The sequence below is a fragment of the Olea europaea genome, unplaced genomic scaffold, assembly GCF_002742605.1.
Source record: "Olea europaea var. sylvestris unplaced genomic scaffold, O_europaea_v1 scaffold2733, whole genome shotgun sequence".
NCBI classification, from domain to species: domain Eukaryota; kingdom Viridiplantae; phylum Streptophyta; class Magnoliopsida; order Lamiales; family Oleaceae; genus Olea; species Olea europaea.
The window spans coordinates 34715-58271 of NW_019245755.1; the positions used below are offsets into that span (position 1 = coordinate 34715).

Consider the following 23557-nt stretch of genomic DNA (forward strand, 5'->3'; position numbering starts at 1 on the left):
TGGTAGTAATGAAAACTGCAGCTGATCCCTAAGAATATGATCCAACTAAGTGGGATGATCTATCTTTCTAATCAAGTAGTGAGACTGGACTCCAAATAGCACGTTGCACGCATTCATGCTACTCATTTTCAAAATCTTCACTTGGTTGTGCATAATGAGAAGCATAAGAAGTAAGCATTGGAGATTGGCTGTAAATAAAAATGAAGTGGGCTCTGATTATGAAACAATTCTTCTACATTAAAAATATAAGAGTTCATTTGATTGCAAAGATGAAATTTGGGTGGAAAGAAAACGAATTTCAGGGAATTGAATTGCCTAAAAATTATTTTCTTGAGAATTGTAAATTATTGTGTTTGATTGGTATACTTCTTCATGTTAAAAATGTTGAAATAAAAGTATTTTTGGTGTTCGTTTGGGTTTGTTTTATATGAAAATTGTCAATTGAAGTGATATTAGGGATGAAATTTTCCATTAAAAAAAAAAAAAAAAAATATTCAAGAAAATAATATTTTTTTTTTGTTCGTTTGGCTTTATTTTAAATGGAAAACGCCAATTAAAGGGAAATATTTTTTTACAATAATTCTTAGAATTTGTTTTCATTGCAAATAAAATAAAAAAGAAAAGGCAGCCTACCTAGAAAATCATTTCCCACCATATCCTTAAAAACCAAGAAAACTCCATTTTTTAAGAAAACCAAGAGAATGAATTACATATAAATTATTTGCTATCAAACACTATCAAAAGGTGGAAAATAGAAAAAATTTCCATTTTCCATGGAATTGTTGCACAATCAAACAGGGCCTAACTTTCATTTAAGTGAGACAACCAATCAAATAGAATTTTTTTGTATGAATGATTCGAAGACTTTTTCTTCACGTATTTAGGAAATTGGGTCGAAGGGACACTCAATGAAGTATAGTAATTATCACTATTATTCTTTATTGTTTACATATATTTCACAACTTATATACGTAGAGTTGTGAACGATTACAAAATCTAATTATTTTATTGGAATACATTTTAATTTGCCATAAATAATTCCCACTCTTATGGATAGGCTTCAATCACAGATTGAACATAATGAAACTGTTTGATTGTGTATCTACTGAATCCAGCTGCATTCAGAACATATTCCCATTCTTTAGGAGTCCTTTCTTTTCCTGTATCAGTATGAGCCATCATAATCATATCTAGATACAAGTGAACATGTTTATACTTGTCCACTTCTTCTTCGTTAATGACAATGTCCACGATGATCATTTTTCCCGTGTCTGCACGAATAGCTTCTTTGCACTTTTTCAAGATGTCTATACACTTTTCGTCGTTCCAGTCATGTAAAACTTGCTGAAAACAAATATAAATAAATAAATAATTTTCGTCTGTCTCTAAAAGCTAGTAAACCATAAAAAGAAATAACCATAAAAATCAGGTTTCTCTAGAAAGCTAACTAAGCATACCATGATGAAAACAGCATCAGCCTTTGGAACACTTTCAAACATATTGCCTCCAACATGCTCAACTCCATCATAATGTGGAGCAGCAGAAACTACATGAGGGAGATCAAAGTTAATCCCCTTAATCCATGGACAAGCCTTAACCAAAATGCTAAGAGCTGTTCCATTGCCACCACCAACATCCACCAAAGAAGTAATCCCTTCGAAAACCTCTGGATGGTGATCAAGAATTGCCGGCACTGTTATCCTAGCCATGCACCCCATTGCGTTGTCTATCAGCTTGCTATGGGCTGGATTTTCCGCAGCATAGCGCCATAGATCCTCACCATTCGCAGCCTGAAATGATGAAGCGTCGTCAGCTAAAGCCCGTGCACTTAGACTGAGCCATGGTGCAAGCATTACTGGGCTGGTCTCTAGTAGCAAAAGATCAACCATGCTATTGGCTCCATTTTTTATTAGAAGCTTGGAAAGAGGCGTTTGAGCGTAAATAATTGATTCTAATTGATCTTTATTATCATTCACTGTCTCCTTAAAGATCCCGCGGTGAATCAAGAATCTCATGATGCGATAGAGAGCAGAAGGTGAGCAATTGAGGGCCGAAGAGAGCTCGGAGAGTGTCATGGGATTCACCAAGACATCAGGTATTCCTAGATCAACAGCACACTTTACTACAGCCATTGAAGTAAAACCACACACATAATTCCAGATATCTATTTGTGCCTGGTCGCCTTCTTTTTTGCTTATTGATTCTTTCATCGTCTTTTCTTTTTTTCTCTTTCTTTTTCTTCTTTTTAATTTCTGGTGAGCGTACAAACTGGATCTACAACAAATATATAATGTTTCACTTCGTGGCTTCTTCAATGAGGGGAAGCCGTCGGTCCCACCATCCAATTCGCTCTAAGAGACAAGCATGATTCTATGGTTACTTTGGTGTACCAATCAAATTTATAGATTAATAGCTAGACTTGTTCGCACTAACAATCATACATTAGGTGGCGTCGAAACAGAAATGAAAAACAAAATGTAATGTGATATGACAAAACACGATATGACACGACACTTAAAACAAAATATTATGAGAAAGTAGTACAAAAAGGTTGGAAAATTATCTGAAAGTTTTAGCGTCTTAGAGATTTCCTTGAAACCTAGAGTATTCTTGTCATTATCAACAGAAGAAAACGTGAATAATGAGTCTTAGAATCCTAGAGTATTCTTGTCATTATCAGCAGAAGAAAACGTGAATAATGAGTCTTAGAATCCATAAATTTTAGGGGTAATTGCAGCAGAGGCTCCAAACCTTTCAAACACTAGCTAATTTTTTTCAAATATTTGATTTGTTGCAATCGTTACCTCTAACATTTTCAAATGTTACAGGTGAAGCTTTAAGGGATGGAAAACATTCAATTAACCATTAATTGATCAAAAAAATAAATTTGACCACATTGTTAATATTTTAAAAATGGCAAAATAGTAATTTTCTATTTACCAAATTAAGTTAAAAAAAACCCAAAAAAGAAAGAAAAAGAGGGGGAAAAGCTGCATCTTCGTCTTCCTCCTATCCTTTCCCCAACCTATCCAGTCCCACCAACCAAAATCAGAACTTAATAGTTCTAGTTTTTTCTTTCGTGCTGTAATGAAATCCTAAAATCCCTAGCGGCAAACTTGTAGCTGAAGGTTTCAACTTGAGAAACAAACCCCGGGGTTATCTATTCCAGGCTCTCCATTCTGGTCCTCATCTTTACATACTGTAAGATCCTCCGATAATACTCTAGAAATTGAAGATTTTGTTGCCTTTTCCAATGATTCAAAGGCCACAGACAATGACTTGGAGATTGAGGACTCACGGTTATCAAGGACTTTCAGAGATGTCTCAGTATTTGAATTCGAAACTTGGGGCTTGGCTTTCAGCGCATCTTCTTGCTTCTGGAGGTCCTGTTCGAGGGAAGAGAAATGATCGAAAAGTTCCTTCCACAAGAGCGTGCAGCTGGTCATCAGAGAGGTTTGGCGCTGAAAAGCATCGAAACTCGGCGGAGGTGAAAATGCGCAGTGATCGGGCAGTGAACCTAAAAGAGGAAATTTGAGTTTGTTATTGCACAGTTTGAGAAAATGAAAACAATTTGTGGTGCTTTTGGTTGGGAGCATGAGGAAGAAGAAGATACAGCTTTTTACTTTTTTCTTTTCTTTTTAGTTTTTTAAATTTAATTAATGTAATTATTTATTTTTGGTAAATAAAAAGTTACTATTTTGCCTTTATAAAAATATTAATAATGTGGTCAAATTTATTTTTTTTGGTCAACGGACGGTTAATTGGATGTTTTCAATCCATTGGGGCCTCGTCTGTAACGTTTGAAAAAATTAGAGTTGACGATTACAACAAATCAAATGTTTGGGGAAAGTTTGTTAGTGTTTGAAAAGTTTGGAACCTTTGCTGCAACTATTCCTAAATTTTAACACTCAACCCAACACGTTAATCTCATGGTTGCCCAATTAATTATTGGTGCACATATTCTTGTAATCTTGAATAACCAAAACTCATGAATAACGAGAATTAGTAAATTTCACGAAGCATAAGTTACATCAAGAGAGGTAGGGCAAGTAATATACCAATAAAAACATGTTTGATATGAGGAAAACGTTACTTCAATCGTCAAGGCTACGAGTTACTTGTAGATTAACACTAAATTAAAATTGCCCACAAGGATCAATGAGAGATTTTGGGTGACATATATAATTTCTTATTAGGTAGGTGGAAGAATTGTCATCTTTCTTTTGGCTTGGCTATCCACCAGAAGAATTTATAACTTACCATAAGAGCGACTCAGCAAGACAATGAAGAATTTGAACCCTCAATTCATTCGTTTCTTCAAAATTCAATTGCATATAGGAAAGGAAGTGCACTCACTGACTAAATACAGATGTTCTATCTCATAAGAGGCTGCTGTTGTGTTATGTGGACCAATTTTAACACACTCATCAATTACTAATCCATTTTAATGGTAACTTCCAGGTGCTAATTTATAGGGATGACAATGAAACTCAGACCACAGAATCAGAATTTGGACAAAAAGCTTGTTATTTTTACCTCGTAAAAATCTCAACTTGCAATATAGTTTATCTGGAAAAAGAAATAATGTTAATCAATAAGTAGTTCGTGTGGGTTTCATCTGTGTGAGAGAGAAAAAGAGAGACGGCTAAGCTGGTCAGTACTTCCCGTTCAGCGGTGGAATTTGGTGGTGGTGTTGTGTTGGAGCAAAGCAGCAGAGGCCACATCATTATCTGCATCATCCCTTTGACAGATCTATCTCCTCTCCTCATTTGCTTTTTCCTGATACTTTTTACCATAAATGATAAATGTTCTTTTGATAAATTATAGCCTAATCTTGTGTATATTTTGTCTATTAGATGAAACTTAATGAATGGAAGAGGAATTGAAAATTCGCGGAAGGGTGAAAAGCAAAGTATGAAATCTAAAATGCAAACATCTCATAGTTGGTTCAAACCACAAAACGAAGAATGAAGATGTTACGGGTTCAAGTGGATGCAATTAGAAGTTAAATGACTGAAATTCCTACAGAAAATTAGTTTAAAAAAATCAAGAATCAAATTCGGGAACCAAAACGCAAAATTTGAAAGACGATATAACTGGGGCGACCACCCAATTATAACTGGGCAAGTGCTTGCGTTTTGCCTAGAAAGTCATTTAGGACTGTAAGCAGTTTCCTTTTGATTCATACATACTGGTTGTTTGATTACTCGTAAGTAAACGAGATCGTGAATAAATAATAAAGTGGTGTGTAGAATGTTGAACCCACGAGAACTATATATTTGATCAAGTTAAAGCTAACACTACCCTTAATCGAATAGCAAAATTGAGTTGAAATTAAAAATTATTAAATCTATCAACTAACTTAAAAGCAATGTAAGAAAATTTATCAAATTTGCAAGAGATATTGCTAAGATGTAGAATTCCCATTGTTATTCCATTTTTAGTGAAATAATTAAATTGACAATTTGAAATCATTCACGTTGGTCAATGTTTCTAATTTAATTAAAAGTCTCTTTCGATAGCGATCAAATCTATTCCCTTCATGTGATCCTCCTATTTCTCGATGAAAGATGCAAACATGATAAATGCATTAATAAGTGCTAGAACACCTATTGAAACCATATAAAGCATAAATGTATATTTCTATCCTCTATCAAACCTTACAATGTTTATTATATTGTGCTAAAATTCTATTGCCTCTCTCGATGACAATAAAATTCACTAACAATTCAATTGGTGATCAAACAATTGAAAAAAAGAAGAAGATAAAAACGATAATTAACATCCACAAATAAAATTAAACTAAAGTCAAAATAATTAATTAAAAATTAAAAATATCATAACAAGAATTCATCTCATCCTAACAACGTATAAAACTAGCATAACATATTGAAATTCCAAGAAATCATATATAAGTGTTTCGCGCGGGTTAGTCGCTAACAATTAAAAAGGATCAGACGATTGTGTAAGGGACAAACCTCTTGAGACAAAGTCCCAAAAATGGGTGTTCTTTTATTGGCGATAACTTTACAATTGGAAATGAAAAACAACGTGCCTCCAAGGGGCGCAAGCACACGAGTTACTGAAAGAAAAGTGTTTAAGTCTAAAAACTAAGAAAATGAAAATTACATGTTCTCTGTTCGAGAGTTTTGGATTTGGTCCTTTGCTTCTATGTCCTTTCTCCCTTTTATACTTCATGGACGATCTCTTTGTGATCAACCGCCCTAAAAACTGCTTGATCGTCCTATAACTGCCCACTTTCTTCGTAATAGCCAACTTGTCATGAAAACTGCCTTTTTTAACTGCTGCCATTACTCTTCATCGTTCAACCGCCTTCGATTGAATTCCTTGAATCGTGGAACGTGATAGGGCTGCTTTAATAACTGCACTTCTTGATAACCACGACGCTTTATGTTTGTTAAGACCTTGGGCGACTTGAAGGTTTGGGCGAGAATAGAGTAACAGTTCTGGGCGACTGTATGACACTACATTCGCTCAGATTCTGGGCGACTTGCAAACTTGGGCGATGGCGCTACCGCGTTCTTGGGCCTCCCTATTTGGGGGGGCCTTCATCTTGATTCGTTTGATTTGGGCTTCGTTCTTTGGGTTATCTAATTTGGGGATCCTTCAATTGGGCTCCACTCCTTGTGTTGTTCGATTTGGGCTGAATTTTTATGTGTCAACAATTACCACCCCAATATGGCAGAATTAATAATAATTATTAAATTTTGCCATATTCACTTTGTGTTTCCAGCAACATTCGAAGTTCCCAAAAATTTCAATCATTGTTTTCTTCTATAACTTGAAAAGGTGCGTCGTTTTGCAAACCCTTATAAACCCCAAACACGCCATTTCACTGCACCATTAAACCACGCCTCAAATTTTTTGCGTCTCTCTCGCGATTTACTGTTCATCTTTTGCTTCCCTGCTACGTAACCCTGAAAAACTTCGTTCCTTCTCAAATGGTTGCTTCACAATCTCAAGCTGGTGACTCCTTTAGTTTTGATGACTTTCAGAAACTTCTGAGTCGCCCATACATAACTCCGAGTTTTCTCGCGCCCGCCGACGTTGAACGTAATGAGTTCTACTTGGGTCCCTTCTTCAACAATGCAGAGGCAGTTGAACAGGTGGCGGTGGGTCAGTTGTTTCCTTGCACTCAAGGCCCTCCATTTTTGAACTCTCTACCGCTGGGGCCACTTCGCGAAAGAGGTATTCGCACTTGGCCTAAATCTGATGTAGCTTTCCGTAGGTGGCATGCTCGCCTTGTGGGTCATGGTCCTACTAAGGCACTTTTTGATAGCCCTAGGATTTCTGATTTGTTGGAAATCTCTATTCGCCCCCCTACTTTTGATTCAGCACTCTTTTCGATTGCTTTGAGTTTTTGGTCTCCTGAGTATAACACCTTTATTTTCCCTCTTGGCCCCATGTCTATTACTTTAAGGGATGTTGGGGCCCTGGTGAATCTACCACCTTTGGACGATACCATTTTTCCGGTATCTTGGTTTCTGGTGGCGCCCCAAAGTTTGGTAAAAACTATACCGATTCTTATTCAAGCCTGCAAACCCTTCACAATCATTCGAGCGCTGAGCCTTCCTATACTGAGCGAGTGGCCTTCCTTTTAGTTTGGCTTTGTAAATATGTTTTGTGTGTGCTAAGCATAAAGCCCTCCCTGAGTTATTTACCTATAGCGCACGAATTGGCGCGTGGCAGGCCTTTGAATTTATGTTCTTTGTTTTTGGCTGCCCTTTATAGAGACATGGCCTCTCTTCAAGCTCAATTGAAGAATGGTGCATCTCTCACTGGCAGTGGACCTCTTTGGTTCACTCAACTGTGGTTGAGATCCTATTTTCCATTGCTTGGTGCTCCATCAATCTCTCGCTCTTCTGCTAGCTGTTATGGGCTAGCCATGGAGTCCTTAGCTCCTGTAAATATGTCCAGAAGGGACATTTTTTCATTCTTTTATTCCTTGGATTCAATCCCTTCCTTTTTCCATTTTCCTCCTTTTTTGACTTCAAACTATGTACATCCCCCTTCCACTATAGATAGCACGAGCACCTCCCTGCTCATTTGGATCCAGTTTTTAACCGGGAGGGAGCTATTTCATGATATTCTAACTGGGACCAATGCCAAGGTAGGGGTAGAGATTTATGCTCCCCAATTTTTCGCTCGTCAGCTTGGTTTCGGCCAAACTTGGCCTGTTCCTCCTTGCTATTCAAGGAACTTAGTTGACCGTTTTTATACCATTAATAAGGCGGAGGCAGAGGCTATAGATGCTCGTAATCTTCTTTTAACCAACCATTTTTCATTAGCCCCTTTCAATTCTAGCCACGCCATTCACCCTCTTTTTGAACAACTCTGGCCGTCGGTGAAGCGCAGATTATTTGCGACTGACGCCAATCGTGCCTTTCATTTATTAGACCAACCGAGCATTTCTTCTCCTCCTCCTGTTTTGGTCACTCCTTTGTCCGTTCGGAGTCCTTCTCCTTCTCGTCGCACTAAGCAGTCTGCTCGTCCATCTTCTTCTCTCCCTGCCAAGCCTACTACTACCAAGAGTGCCCCAAGCCACAAACGGCCAGCCTCAGCATCTCCCATTTTGGAGGATGATGTTGATGATGATGCCCCTCTTATCGTCAGGAGGAAGGTAATTAAGTTGGTTTACTCACAAGCATGCTTTTCCATACTTGAAACTTTTCTGTGTGCTGATGATCTTTTGAAATTCTCAGAAAAGCTCAGCCTCTCCTTCAAAGGCTTTGGCATCGACGGCTCTTGCTCCATCATCCTCCACTGAGGTTGCTTCATCCAAACCGGTTGATGAGGGGACTACGCTTAAAGAGACGTCTTCAGTCCCAAAATCCTCATCGCAACCCATGGATGAACCAACTTCTTCCCAGGGCGTCAACCCCCCAAACATCGAAGCAGAAGGTAATTCAGTCTTTTGATGTCTTACCTTTGCTTATGCTGTTGGTTTCTGATTTGTTGCTCTTGAATTTTTGCAGATACTCCTATGAGTCCGCCCGTTGTAGCAACATCTTCTCGCTCAGACAAGGGGAAGTCCTCACGAATGAAGGAATCGTTGGTGGCAGACTTGGCTGAGGACATGCCATCTTCCACGATTGTTGATGAGGTAATCTTTGCTTCACTTTTATTTCTATCTTGTTCGTTGTAGTGAGAATCTTTAATATTGGCAACCTTCTTTACAGGATGCTGACAGGATTGTGCGTTCTATCAAAGACTTGTTTGCTTCCTGGGGGCAAGTCCAGATGTCTCGCCCTGCTCCATCTGATCGTCCCACCGCTTCTTCAGAGGAAGATTTGAAGTTCCTCAAGGAGTCGATATTTGAGCACATGTCCTTCATGGATATGGACATTGGAAGGACTAGTCCTGCCAGACACAAGGATAAACTTGAGCATCTGAATGCGAATTTGGAGTAAGCACTGACGCTTCCGTCGCTTAATCTTACTGCCGATTTTAAAGCGACATTGAAGGTTATCCACTCCGAGGTCCTTTCTTTGCTGGCCAAAAATGCTGAACTAAAGGCCAAAAGTACTCAATATCTTCGAGCCGTATCTGAGAAAGAGTCTTTGCGAATGGAGATCAACAAGGCTGAGGACGAGTTGAAAGAAATCTCTTCCGAAGTCATGGTTGAAGACTCTTTGATGGTTAATCTGGCTGCTCAGATGAAGGAACTTCAAGCCAAAATGGACGACTGCAGGGCGAGAATGGCTGCTAAAAAGCGCAAGCCTCCCAAGGAATTGAGCGAACTAAGTCCTTGGTTGAGCAGTACAAAAAGTTGGAAGTTGATGATGATGTTGTGGCTGAATTAAACATCACTTCCTCTCGGCAGAACGAGGATTGGGAAAAACTTAGGGAACGAGTTCGTTCAGTGTGGGGTAGACTGTAATTAGGACACATTATGCCTTTTCTTTTGTAATTTGATTTTCCTTTTGTAACTCTGTTCATAATTAATGAACATATATATTAACTTCTTGTGCATTTATTTGACGTTTGTTTTTTAGTCGTCAATTCTTTAACTACTTTGTGCTAAAAATTTTGTCCATTTTCTTTTGATATTTCTACCACTTTTCCCAAGACTTTGGGCTATTTAATTCCGTTTATTAGATAGAAATGTGGCTGTTCATATTCTGTCTCTTCGTCTCCACCCCCTATAAATGCTTCGCGTTTTTCATCTTTCGTCTTCATCTTCATTTTCTTCTTCGAAACTAATTTGTTGCCATTGCTTGGTATTCTGACACTCAATCCGACCCAAAATGGACTGTTTAGTCCGCCCATTTTACTATTTGCCTTGATGTTACCTTTGGTGTGGGAGGTATAGGAAATATTTTCTGGCCAGCAGCGAAGTTTTTACCTTCAAAATTCTTCCCATCGTCTCTTTGTTCTTTACAAGGAGTCGATGATAGAAGACAATTTTTGGACTGCTTGTGGGCTACTTTGCTTGCTGAGAGTGCTTCTCAGCCTGCTTGCTGAGAGTGCTTCTCAGCCTCTTTGCTCTCCATTGCAGCGATGCATTTAGGAAGGTGGTGAGGCCAGTACACCCTCTTACTCGGCGATCCCACCATTGCAGCGATGCATTTAGGAAGGTGGTGAGGCCAGTACACCCTCTTACTCGGCGATCCCACCATTGCAGCGATGCATTTAGGAAGGCGATGGAAAGCTTAGTCAGCGACCAACCGGGAGATTATCTTACTTTAGTCGTATTTTGTAGAACATCCATTATTTGTATTTTTTGTATTCTTGTAATGAACGTTTGATAATAAAGGACTTCATTTGAACGTATTTCTCTCTGACCTTGTCATCTTTTAATCGTTCAAAATGTTTGATTATGTTTTTATCTGTTCACATTCCCATAAAAAATGAACATATTTTTTCAAATATTTGCCGTTAATGAATCTTACGTGCTTGGTGCCGTCTAAATCTTCCAAGTGATACGCTCCATTGGGCAACACACTGTTTATTTTGTATGGTCCTTCCCAATTGGGCGACCACTTCCCGTACTTTGGATCTTTGCTATCCAAAGGGAGTATTGTCTTCCAAACTAGTTCACCCAGGCTGAACGACTTGGCTTTGACTTTTTTATTATAAAATTTAGCCATTCTTTGTTTTTGCACTTGTAATCTATCTAAGACGTCAAACTTTAATTCGTCTAACCCCAATAAATTTTGAACTAGTGATTCGGCATACTCATCATCATTCAACTTATACTGTAAGCACACTCTGATCGATTGCACGTTGATTTTCATAGGCAAAACGGCCTCCTATCCATAAACAAGTTGGAAAGGAGTAACCTTGGTACTTGACCGAGGTGATGTCCTATAAGCCCATAAAGCCTTGTTCAGACATTCGTGCCAATTTCTGGCATTTTCATCTATCATTTTTCTGATGATATTTTTTAGAATCTTATTAGAAGATTCCGCTTGTCCGTTGGATTGAGCGTAGTATGGTGTGGAGTTTACTAATTTAACCCCAAACTCGCTCAAAAATTTGTTCACTTGATCCCCATTCAAAGATGTTCCGTGATCTACCATTAACATTTGTGGAATTCCAAACCTATAAATAATGTGATCACAGATAAACTCTATAACATTCTTCTGGGTGATCTCTTTCAAAGGTACCGCCTCTACCCATTTGGTGAAATAGTCGGTTGCAACTATAACAAAAGTATGTTGCTTGGACGATGGGGGATAAATCTTCCCTATCAGATCTATCGCCCAACCCTTGAACGGTCAAGGTTTAATAATAGGTGACATCTCTCGTGCTGGCGCCCTTTGTATTGGACCATGCTTTTGGCATGCTAAACAACTCTTTGCATACTGAACGCATAGTTCTCCCATCTTCGGCCAAAAATATTCACTCCTAATAATTAACCATCTCATCCTTTGGCTAGCTTGATGAGCTCCACATATCCCTTCGTGCACTTCAGCCATGATCGTCTTGGCTTCTTGCAAACTTACACACTTTAGGAATACACCATCAGAGCGTTTCTTAAATAACTCTTCATCTATTAGTGTGTAATTCAACAAACATAGCTTCATTTTCCTACTAATCCCTCCATTAGGTTCTTTAAGGAACCCTTTAATCTCTGTTCTCCAATCCACTGCATCTCCATCTTGTATGCAGTGAAGTTCAATTTTTCTCGCCCTTCTTTGAGTCACGGGCAATATGATTCCACACTTACAAGTAGACTTCCAATTCAAGACCTTTGAGTACCCTGAGGCCATTTGGGCTAGCTCATTTGCCACGTCGTTAAATATCCTATTAACGCATTGAAGTTCTACTTGATCGAATTCCTCTGATAATTCTTGGGCGATCTCATATTGACTTATAATGGAATCACTTTGGCATTTAAAATCACAAGTAGACTTCCAATTCAAGACCTTTGAGTACCCTGAGGCCATTTGGGATAGCTCATTTGTCACGTCGTTAAATATCCTATTAACGTATTGAAGTTCTACTTGATCGAATTCCTCTGATAATTCTTGGGCGATCTCATATTGACTTATAATGGAATCACTTTGGCATTTAAAATCACCGATCAATTGATGTATCACCAATTGAGAATCGACCCTAACGATCACATTTCTTACTCCCATATCTATCATTAGTTCTAGGCCTACAATTAATGCTTTATATTCGGCCTGATTGTTGGTGCACATTCTGTCTAAGGTGAATGAAAACTTGTAGCAAATCCCTAAAGGATTAATCAATGCTACTCCTACTCCTACACCTTTAGAGGTTTTTGACTCATCGAAATACAACACCCAAGGTTTTAACTCGAACGAATTGATTTCTAGTTCGATTTCTTCAGGCATATCAAGGCATGGATGATCGGCTAGAAAGTTAGCCAAAGCCTGATTTTTTACTGCCTTTTGAGGTATATATTGTATTTCGAATTCTGATAAAGCTAGTGTCCAAAGGCCTACCCTTTGGTGTAAAATAGGGCGCGAGAACATATACTTAACTAAATTTACTTTAGAAATTAAATAAACGGTTACAGGCATAAATAAACCCTTAATTTTGTACATGTGAAATACAATGCAAGACATAATTTTTCGATAGCAGAGTAATTACATTCACATTTCATTAACCGTCTACTTAAGTAGTAAATTGCCCTTTCTTCACCAAATTGGTCTTCCCGTGCGACCATTCCAGCTATTGATTCTTTTTCAGCCGATACATACACTTTCATTGGCCGTCCTTGGATTGGTGACACCAACACTGGTGGACTTGATAGATATGTCTTCAGGCTTTTAAAAGCCTTTTGATGTTCTTCTTTCCAGACGAATTCGTCCTGATTTTTCAGCTTTAATAGCAGCGAAAAGACTTTAGTTCACCCTGCACAATTAGAAATAAAGCGTCTTAAAAAATTTACTTGGCCTAGAAACCTTTGCAACTCCTTTTTGTTGCTAGGTGGTTTGGCTTCTAAAATAGCATTCGCTTTATTTTTATCAAGTTCAATCCCTCTCTTGTGTACTAAGAAACCAAGAAAGTTCCCTGCATTAACACCAAATGCACAATTCAAGGGATTCAACTTTAACTTATATTGCTTCATTTGTTCAAACGAACATCTTAACTGTTCGAAATGGTCCTCTTCTTTAATAGACTTGACTACTATGTCGTCTACATACACCTCAACAAACTTGCCTATCATATCATGAAAGATTAAATTCATTGCCCTTTGATAAATTGCCCCTGCATTTTTTAGACCGAAAGGCATAACCACCCATTCAAAATATCCTAGAGACCCAGGGCATCTAAAGACAGTTTTGTGTATGTCTTCTTCAGCTATATAAATTTGATTGTATCCTGAATACCCATCTATGAAAGAATACATGACATGTCCGGCAGTTGAATCTACTAAAGAATCCACCGTGGGCATTATATACTCATCTTTGGGTGTGGCTATGTTTAAATTCCTAAAGTCTACACACCCTTAGTTTACCATTCTTTTTTAGTACTGGCACGACATTGGACAACCATTCGACATATCTGGCTGTTCTAATGAAACCTGCTTTCAATAATCGCTCTATCTCTTTCTTGATTTCAGGGAGTACATTGGGAGCAAAACGTCTAGGAGGCTGCCTATGAGGTTTAAAGTTAGGCTTAGTTGATAACCTATGTTCCACCAAGTCTCTATCTAAACCAGGCATTTATTCATATTCTCAAGCAAAACAATCTTTGTACTCTTTTAACAAAGCGATTAATTTGTTACTAACCTCTTGGTCGAGCATTTGGCTGATGAACGTTGGGCGATCTTCTCCTTCATTGCCAATATTTACTTTGATTAGAGGGTCTTGTGCTTGAGCGTATCCAGGTTTGGCGACCCGCATTACTTCGTCGTCCAGTTCCCTTGTAAGTACTTCCTCTTCTAAATAGTCCACCTTGTTAACTTCTCGGCCAATGCTTTGCTCTAACTCGAATACTGCCAACTTATCCTTCAGCGCTTTTAGGGCTGTATCTTCTTTCTCCTTGTCATTGCATTCTTTATTGAAAGCCATCAATCTGGCTTTGAAGGCCTGAATGTCGGCCATTTGCTTTTGTAACTTAAAGTCCATTCAAGACTCCTTAATTATTCTTTTGCCAATTACTGGCTCTTCCAGGGCCATTATATTTGGCCTCATCTGTTTGAACATCTCAGTGAGTGCGTCCACTGAGAATGGTTTTTCGCTTTGCGCGACAACCTGAGTTTCTTCCCCGTCTTGTACTACCCTGACAGGTCCATAGTTTCCTTCGTACATGAACTTTTCCATCGAGTTTGCTTCTGCGACAAAAGGCCTATGATCGGCCTGTACCACCTCTGCTTCGCCTTTGTCATTCCAAAAGATCAGGCATTGATGGAGCGACGAGGGTATACAGCGACTTCCGTGTATCCAATCTCTTCCTAGTAGCATGTTGTAACTAGTAGGACCATCTATTACAAAGAAGACAGTGGTCCTAGTAGTCGTCCCTATAGTTATGTCCAATGGCATAACTCCCTTAGCTGAAGTTGCTCCTCCATTGAAGCTAGTGAGGATGACTTCTGTAGGAATCATGTCACCCTCTGTCTTTGCGAACTTCCTCATCATCCTAAATGGAATGGTATTTATAGCTGCTCCATTGTCGACAAGCACTTTTGCCACTGGGACGCCGTTAACTAGAGCTTTAACGTATAATGGCCTCAAGTATTTAGTCAATTTCATGGCTAGCTATTTAAAAATAACCTTTTCGGCAGCCTCTATTTCCACTTCCTGCTTGTTTTCTGTCGAATTATCCCCCTGTGATAAGTCGACGTGCAGTATATCATGCTAATCCTCTGTCTCCTGAACCTCTTTCGTACTTCTTTCTAATGCTTCCTCATCAGTTATCCAACCTGTGGGAGTGGACATTATTCTTGGAGGTGACCCATACTTTTCATAGCGAGGCACTATCTTCTTCCTTTTGGGTGTCCTGTACAGTACATAGAAATCGAAAGGACGCCCAGATGGTTCCCCCAACAAGTCTACTTCGTGAACTCCCTCTTGATGTAGTTGCTTAAACAGAGTATTGCGCGATACTCCTCTCTTTCTTCTTTCTGCTTCGAGGTCGATTTCTTCTTCAATGTCTGTCATTCCATCGTCCTCTTCATCGTCGAAGGCCTCTCTAGAAGTCTGGCCTTTTTCACATACTAGCACGCAAGCTTCTCCTTCGTTGTCCTCCCTCTCTTCTTCTTTTTCTTTATTCTTGAATTCATTGGCCAGTAAGTAATTATTGGCCACGATAGGAGGCAACGTACCGAATTGGATAGTGAGGGGCTGATCTGGATCTTCTTCATCCCTTCTGTCTCGCTCAAACCTTGATCTCTCAGAAGAAGTTTCTGGCAGTTCCTTCATTGATTCATTTGTGCCGGTCTCTTCATTATTTTTGAGGACGTTTTGGTTGGCTACCTTGAGTAATTTAGGCGCTTTAGGATGTGGCATTCCCTGTTGTTACCTCATCATCTGTCCGTAGTTTCGTTGGAAACGCTTTTGTTGGGTCCTAGTCATCTCATCGAAGGGTATTGCCCTTCTTGCATTGTACTGGAATGAATGTCATACATTTGGCCGGCAAGGTTGTGGCCTGAATGTTCTTACATTATCTGCTGGCCTGAACTGCCTCTCAAAAGGCGGTCCTCTATAGAATGATGTACCTCGCCCTCTACCAGGCTGAGTGTTTGGGAAGAAGGTAGGGCGATGAGGATGCTGCCATGTCCTTGGTTTCTCCATATTTCCATTCACTTCTCTTTTACACCTTGCACACAGGACGTCTTCGTCCTTTTTTGGTTCTTTCCCCTTGATTCGTTCAAAGACGTTGGGATGTGGTCTAGGATCCTCTTCTTCATCATCTACGACCAATTTGAATTTTGGCAACTTGTTTTTAAATCCAGATGTCACCATGTTTACTCCAAGTGGCTGTGGGAAAGGATTTTCGTCCACTGCCATCTTTTTCTTATCATCGAACGTAATTCGTCCTGATTCAATGGCATCCTGCAATACATGGCGGAACACCAAGCAATTGTTAGTCAAATGTGATCATGCATTATGCCACTTATAATATTTTTTACTCTTAATTTGTTCAGGGTTTGGCAATTTGTGCTTATCGCTCAATTTTATCTACTTATTCCTATATAATTTATCAAATATAAGGTCAGCTTTGGTTACGTCGAACGAGAACGTTCTAGCCTTTATGTTTCCATCTTTTATAGGCTCATCTTTACCCGATGGTCTAGGCTTGGCCATTATGGGACAAGTATATGTATCTCCTTTGACCAATTCGGCCAAACACATTTCGGCCTGATCGTATGACTCGTCTTCAATGGTATGAACGTCAAAATTTGAGTCTTTGTAATAAGTCCCTTTACTAGAATTTTTCATTTGTTCTTCCTCTCTTATCAGTCGCTCATACCTAATCACATTCGCACTCAACTGGAAAAGGTCAGGAAATTCCTTGTCCTGGAACTTCTTTTTTAAATCAAAGCTCAAGCAGCCCTGAGCGATCTTGACAAATTCTTTTTCGGGTAGAGGTACAAAACACTTGCTTCTTGCTGTCTTGAACCTTTGGAGAAAACTTTCTGCCCATTCATTTGGCATTTGACGTAGATTCACCAAATCAGTCAAAATGACTTCAGACTCAGTTTTATAAAACTGAGCGTGAAACAACTGTTCCAATTGTTGCATGATTGAACAGAGTTCGCTGGCAAGTTGATGAACCAGGAGAAAGCTACTCCTGTTAACGAACTAGGGAAAAGCCTCATTTTATGGTAATCGGTTACATCACCACTTTGCAATGTGAATCGCCCTATGTGTTTTAGAGTAGACACCTCTCCTAAACCGGTAAACAGTGAGAATTCTGGCACTTTGTACCCTCTAGGCCATGGATATGCTTGGTCTACCCAATCAGGATATGGCTTTGTGTACGACGGCCTAAAGACGGGACGCACCCCAAAAGCCATCTGATCCTGTACGATTTCCATAATCTGGTTCCTCAACATGACCTTGGGGTCATATGGAATTCCTACAGGTTGGTTAACCGGTTGATTTGCATGAGGCATGATGTTTGGTCCTTGATTGGCAACAAAATTACCATGATTAGGGCCATTACCATTAGCCTGAACATTTATTCCCTCATTAACACGTGGAATATTCTGTCCATTGTTTAGGACATTATCTCTCACATTTGGATTACCCCCCAAGTTAGGCATACCACTACCGTTGTTTTGATTTGGCATTGTAGTACCCCCTTGGTTTGAAGTAGAGGGACCAGAAAGCGGTTCTACCCCTTGATTCGGATTTAGGACCGAGGGATTATGTCCCACAATTGTCCTAGTTTGAAAGTGGTTTGTAAGAGGTATAGCCGGTTGACATATTTGGCCTACTAACTTATTCATTGTTTCGTTCAACGTCTTTAGTTGTTTGGCCATGTTGTCATAGTGTACGTTCCCATTTTGTGTAAATCTTTCTATATTATGAATACTTCGAAGATTTACCTGTTCGATGACGTCTTGCGTGAGTTCTCCAAGTAATACACGCATGGTTCGAGGACTCAACTCCGTTATTGGTTCGTAACGACTGTTACTGCTCTGATTCTGTCCATCTGTTCGTGGAGAGGCATGCTGTTCCTCATATCGCTCGATCACAGACTGGATTCCTCCCTGACTTGCTGCTTCCTTATCGGATCTCTGAGGCATATTGTTTCACCTTTTGTACTTTCAACACCTGACACCACTATCCTACTGGGCGTGCCAAATTGTTTCGCGCGGGTTAGTCGCTAACAATTAAAAAGGATCAGACGATTGTGTAAGGGACAAATCTCTTGAGACAAAGTCTCAAAAATGGGTGTTCTTTTATTGGCGATGACTTTACAATTGGAAATGAAAAACAACGTGCCTCCAAGGAGCGCAAGCACACGAGTTACTGAAAGAAAAGTGTTTAAGTCTAAAAACTAAGGAAATGAAAATTACATGTTCTCTGTTCGAGAGTTTTGGATTCGGTCCTTTGCTTCTATGTCCTTTCTCCCTTTTATACTTCATGGGCGATCTCTTTGTGATCAACAGCCCTAAAAACTGTTTGATCGTCCTATAACTGCCCACTTTCTTCGTAATAGCCAACTTGTCATGAAAACTATCTTTTTTAACTACTGCCATTACTCTTCATCGTTCAACCGCCTTCGATTGAATTCCTTGAATCGTGGAACGTGATAGGGCTGCTTTAATAACTGCACTTCTTGATAACCACGACGCTTTATGTTTGTTAAGACCTTGGGCGACTTGAAGGTTTGGGCGAGAATAGAGTAACAGTTCTGGGCGACTGTATAACACTCCATTCGCTCAGATTCTGGGCGACTTGCAAACTTGGGCGATGGCGCTACCGCGTTCTTGGGCCTCCCTATTTGGGCCTTTATCTTGATTCGTTTGATTTAGGCTTCGTTTTTTGGGTTATCTGATTTGGGGATCTTTCAATTGGGCTCCACTCCTTGGGCTGTTCGATTTGGGCTGAATTTTTATGTGTCAACAATAAGTGGAAAGCGATAACCTGAATTTTTGATAAATTGAGAAGATGAATATAAATCTTGAAATCTTGAGTCTCCTCAATAGTTTCTTAATGAATCTGCACTTGCGCTCTCTCTTCTTTGTTCAATACCAAGTTTGAATCTTCACTTGATTGAATTCTTACAAGTCCCCTTCAATTCTCTCATAAAAACAATGATTTCTCTTCCTTTGATGATGATAATTGATGAATATTGAAGTATATTATGTATAAGAGATATGTATGCAAGCCCCCTTCATGTATTCTCCTGTTGGGTATCTGTAGGGGTCGAAAATTGGTGAAAAATCATGCCCAAATTGATTTTCGAAAGAGTTGCAATCGAATAAGAAAAATTACACTCGCACATTGATTTTTTGTCTCTGTATAGCATTCAGTATTTTGATTATAACTTTGTCTCCCGATATCCGATTAAGTTGATTCAAAATGTGTTGGAAAGCTAACTAAAATGGCTACAATTTTTCTCGAGATAGGTATTTTTCATTTTGGACGTTTACTATGCCAAAAACTGGTTGTAATCTTTGACTAAAAATCTGGAAGATATATTATGTAGTTGAAAGTCGATTTATAGTAATATTTTGATGATATTCTATTTCTTTTTGACTTCTAATTGCATTCAGTTGACTCCCATCAATTTTTAAAATATCTCTTATGGTCCAATTCAACCATTAGATATTTGCAATTTGGTCCTCAACTTTGTACTTCTTCATTTTTCACTTCTTTCTTTCAATTTAACTTCCAACCATCGAATTTTACATAATAAATGAAATATACAATAAATTAGGATATAATTACTTTAAAAAACTATTAAATATCTATATTTTTAGGTCTACATACATACCTAATCCTATGTTTGCTCATAGAAAAATGCTACTTGTTCAACTCTTTTTTTTTTTTTTTTTAATGTTTTGTTTTTTTTTGTTTTTTGTTTTTTTTTTTTGATAACTCAGGTGTCACAGCTTAGCCGGACTAAATCCTGGACCTCTAGCCCCCGGCCCCTCAATGACTAGTGGAGGTAAATCGCAGGTTGTGCACTTGTTGATTCCCAGGTTCCCACATGGCTTTTACTCCTTCCCCAAAGGGACCCTCCTCCATGGTTATTACATCACCAAGCTGCTCCAACCCTTCCTCTGGTTATTACATCACTTGGCTGCTCCAACCAGGAATCAAACTCCCCACACTTGGTTCCAGAGCCCCCCAATGTGATTGTTCTGCCAACTTGGATGTGTTCAACTCTAGATATACGTTGGGTATACAACTCTCTCACATCTATCTTGCTTACAACCACGTCTTTCTCTTAAAATGAAAGATGAAGTAACTGAAGGTTGAATTTTGCATTTTTAGGTTTTGGCCCAAGGATCCTTTTGCATCTTTTCACATGCGCACGCTGAATTTTTTTGATGTCGACTTAATTTGGATTAAAAACAAAATGGAATCTTAAGAAATATTATACATCGAGAGAATTTCCAATTGCCTTAAAAATGTAAATGTTCGTTATTTCAGGCCAAATGGGCCTGCACCTTTTCAATTGTATGCTTAACTCTTAGGTCAATTCATGCTGATCTCTCTCCTTTTTCCTCTATATTGATGAATCCATTTTGAATCTACCTATTTTCTTGTAAAACATTTAATATGGATGTAATTCTTTTCCAGAAATGGTCCATTTTGATTGTATTATATTCTTTGTAGATATGGAAGGGGTGGAATATACTGAAATTTATGCATTGCATTAATAAAAATATAAGAAGCCATTTAGAGTAGAAAGACTCACTCTTAGGGTTATTTGACTGAAATCCGGGAAAATGTCCCGAGGGGCTACCTATAACATAACATTCCTGGAAGTTCCAGTCCAGATGAATGGAGCCCATATTCAATGTTGGGAGCTTCTCCCAACATTTAGGATCAACATTTTCTCTGAAGAAAATTTTAACTGTGTACAAAGGAAATAAGTTGATTATTTATCATCAGAATCTATGACCATCCAAGTAGTCTTCTGTCCAAACTTTCAGCTTTGTAGCCTCTCTGTTGATTGTAAATTTAGTTTAAAAAAAATTCATGGGTCAATTTTCATTGGTTAGGTGCAGCTGCAATAAATATCGTGTCTTGAATGAAATCAAAGTGGAAATGATTGGTTCACTTATGGTCCAGACTTGATTCAAAATTGATGAGGATGATGTTTTGTACATTATGGAGTATTATGTCTGATGAGGACATTCAGTCCTTTTATTTATTTTTAATTGAACCTTATTTAATTTTGGATCTTATTTCATTTTTTTGGATTTTATTTTGTTTTGGATTTTTATTGAGCTTGAATTGGCTCGGGTCTAGTCTCGTTAGGGTTTGCTTTAATATTGAAACCTATTTTGCGATGTAATTTATTTCAGTTGATGATTGAATAAAAATGATTGGTGGCTTGTGGCGAAATTCTTCTTCTGTTGAACATTCTTCTTCCCCATTCCCCCTCCTAATTTCCTCTTCGTTATAGGTCTATTTTCTTTCTCCATTAATTTTCCTGTGGGTGTTGCATCAATGTCCCATGTGCTCACTGCTACTATAATTGAGAATTGGAAACTCAGCTTAGTCTAGGTAAAATAAAAAATAAAAATTATGGGGCTGGGAATTTTTCTATTGTGATTCTGATGAAATTGATTGTTGATTGCTACATTGTATCACCATCCTTGATTTTTGGGAAGTCGACCCCAACACTCGTGCACACAAATAAAAGAAAACATATTACATATATACCTTTCCTTTTTAATGTGTCCATGCGATGGGAATCACGTTCTAGCTGATTCAAAAGTGAACCATTTTGTGAACAATGAATAGCAGAGGGTTCTGCATGGATATAGTACATACCTTCATGACCTGTGTGGTGGATTGATCTATAAGAGTCTTTGACAAGATTAAAAGGAAAAAAAAAAGGAAGTTAAAATGTGCCCCTCACGGGATGGCCGAGTTGGTGGAATAGGTGAGCGCGGAAATCTTTGATCACAAATTCGATTCCCCTACCAAAGGGTAACGACTGCGGATTTCCCCGTTATAAATAAAAAAAGGAAGTTAAAATATTATATAACGTCATGCACGGTGTCGTGCCCGCACAAGCAAGGCGGTCACTTATTTACAGAGAAGGAAATGCGAGGGCACGTCTTCAAGTTCTCGGCCCTGGAGAAATTCAAGGCAAACTTTTTTGGTCTTCTGAGAATGGATAGTCTACAGGTTCCTTATGTTGGGTACAAAAGTTGTGGAATCCATTTTTGCAATCAATGTGTGTCATGGACTGGGTTTAGTAATAGATATAGCAATGGTCTATGTTAGTCCTGTTTTTTAGATTCTCCTGTAAGTTTTGGTTATATTAAATAGACGTGATAAGGGATTGCCAAACCCCCCATAGTGTTTAGGTGGAGGCATAAAAATCCCTCCTAAGCCTCTATGCTGCCTTAACTAAAAAATATACAAGGTTTCCGAGTTTTGTAAAAATGAATTTTTGTTCTCTTCTATTATGATTGATGTTCCAAAGCAGTAAATATCTCGTGTTGATTATTTCAGATGAGAGAACAAAAATCTACGCTTCTTTAGGGGCAATTTGGTGTTAGTATCGGATTGGTGTCATTAGCGTATATGTGGAGCTCAAGAGACTGGTGGAGTGTATGGGGACACCAGGCAGGGCAGACCCACTGGTGGACCTGGTGGGTGACGTGACCCACCAGGTTTTTTTTAATTTTTTTACATGACCCACCAGTTTATATATATATATATATAATATGCAAAACGACACCCAATTCCCACGTGACCCATCCAACTCCCAATTCCATTAATTAACGAACATTGAAAATTGAAAACAGAAAAAAGAAAAAAAAGGGGTAAACCCATTAGCTCATTACAAACCAAACGGCAAAGTGCAAACACCAAAGTTTGAAAAGAAAATTGTTCATCTGCAAACTGCCATTCTGTCTTGCGCCACTGGTTGCCAACAATTGAATTTTGAAAGGAAAATCGTGCTCCACTAACTCAAAATTTCTGCGTCCGCCACTGACACTGGGGAACTAAAAATGGATGTGGCTAGTATAACTCTTGATGGATATCAAACGGGAAAAGCAGTGATTGAACGTGATTCATCACAATTTTCTCCACAGCTATCCATTTAACTCCCTAGTCAATGTCCATGATCGAAGACAGATTTTTCTCAGTAAAACTTCAAAGACAGTTTCCTTTGTTTGCATGCAAATCAATTTGATACTTTTTACGTTCAACTGTGTTGTGATCGTGTTTCAAAATGAGCAACGAATGGAGCCACGTGAGTCATTAATGGATACGGATTTTCTTGGAAACCCTTCTGTTTCGGTGAATCAAAAGCATTAAACAATTTACTTCATCTTAAGATCATCTAGTTGGACTGCAACGTAAGGGAGAAATTAAGATTCTAATTCATCATTTCACTAATGGGTATGTGTTGTACAAATATACAGCCTCCTCGAGGATACCCATCTTTTTGAATCAAATCTTTC

The 23557-nt window shown here is 38.7% G+C and overlaps 1 protein-coding gene across 1 annotated transcript; it reads right to left on the reverse strand.

Annotated features, from left to right (window-relative positions):
* Positions 1-900: 900 nt before the first annotated feature.
* LOC111383661 lies at positions 901-21906 on the reverse strand. The gene is made up of 9 exons (XM_023007792.1): positions 21798-21906; positions 20824-20982; positions 4662-4849; positions 4554-4569; positions 4357-4434; positions 3137-3517; positions 2961-3025; positions 1458-2351; positions 901-1344 (listed from the first exon to the last, which is right to left on the reverse strand). Exons 1-9 carry the CDS (start codon positions 21904-21906, stop codon positions 1048-1050), a joined length of 2187 nt encoding a protein of 728 aa, XP_022863560.1. The 3' UTR covers positions 901-1047.
* Positions 21907-23557: the final 1651 nt, after the last annotated feature.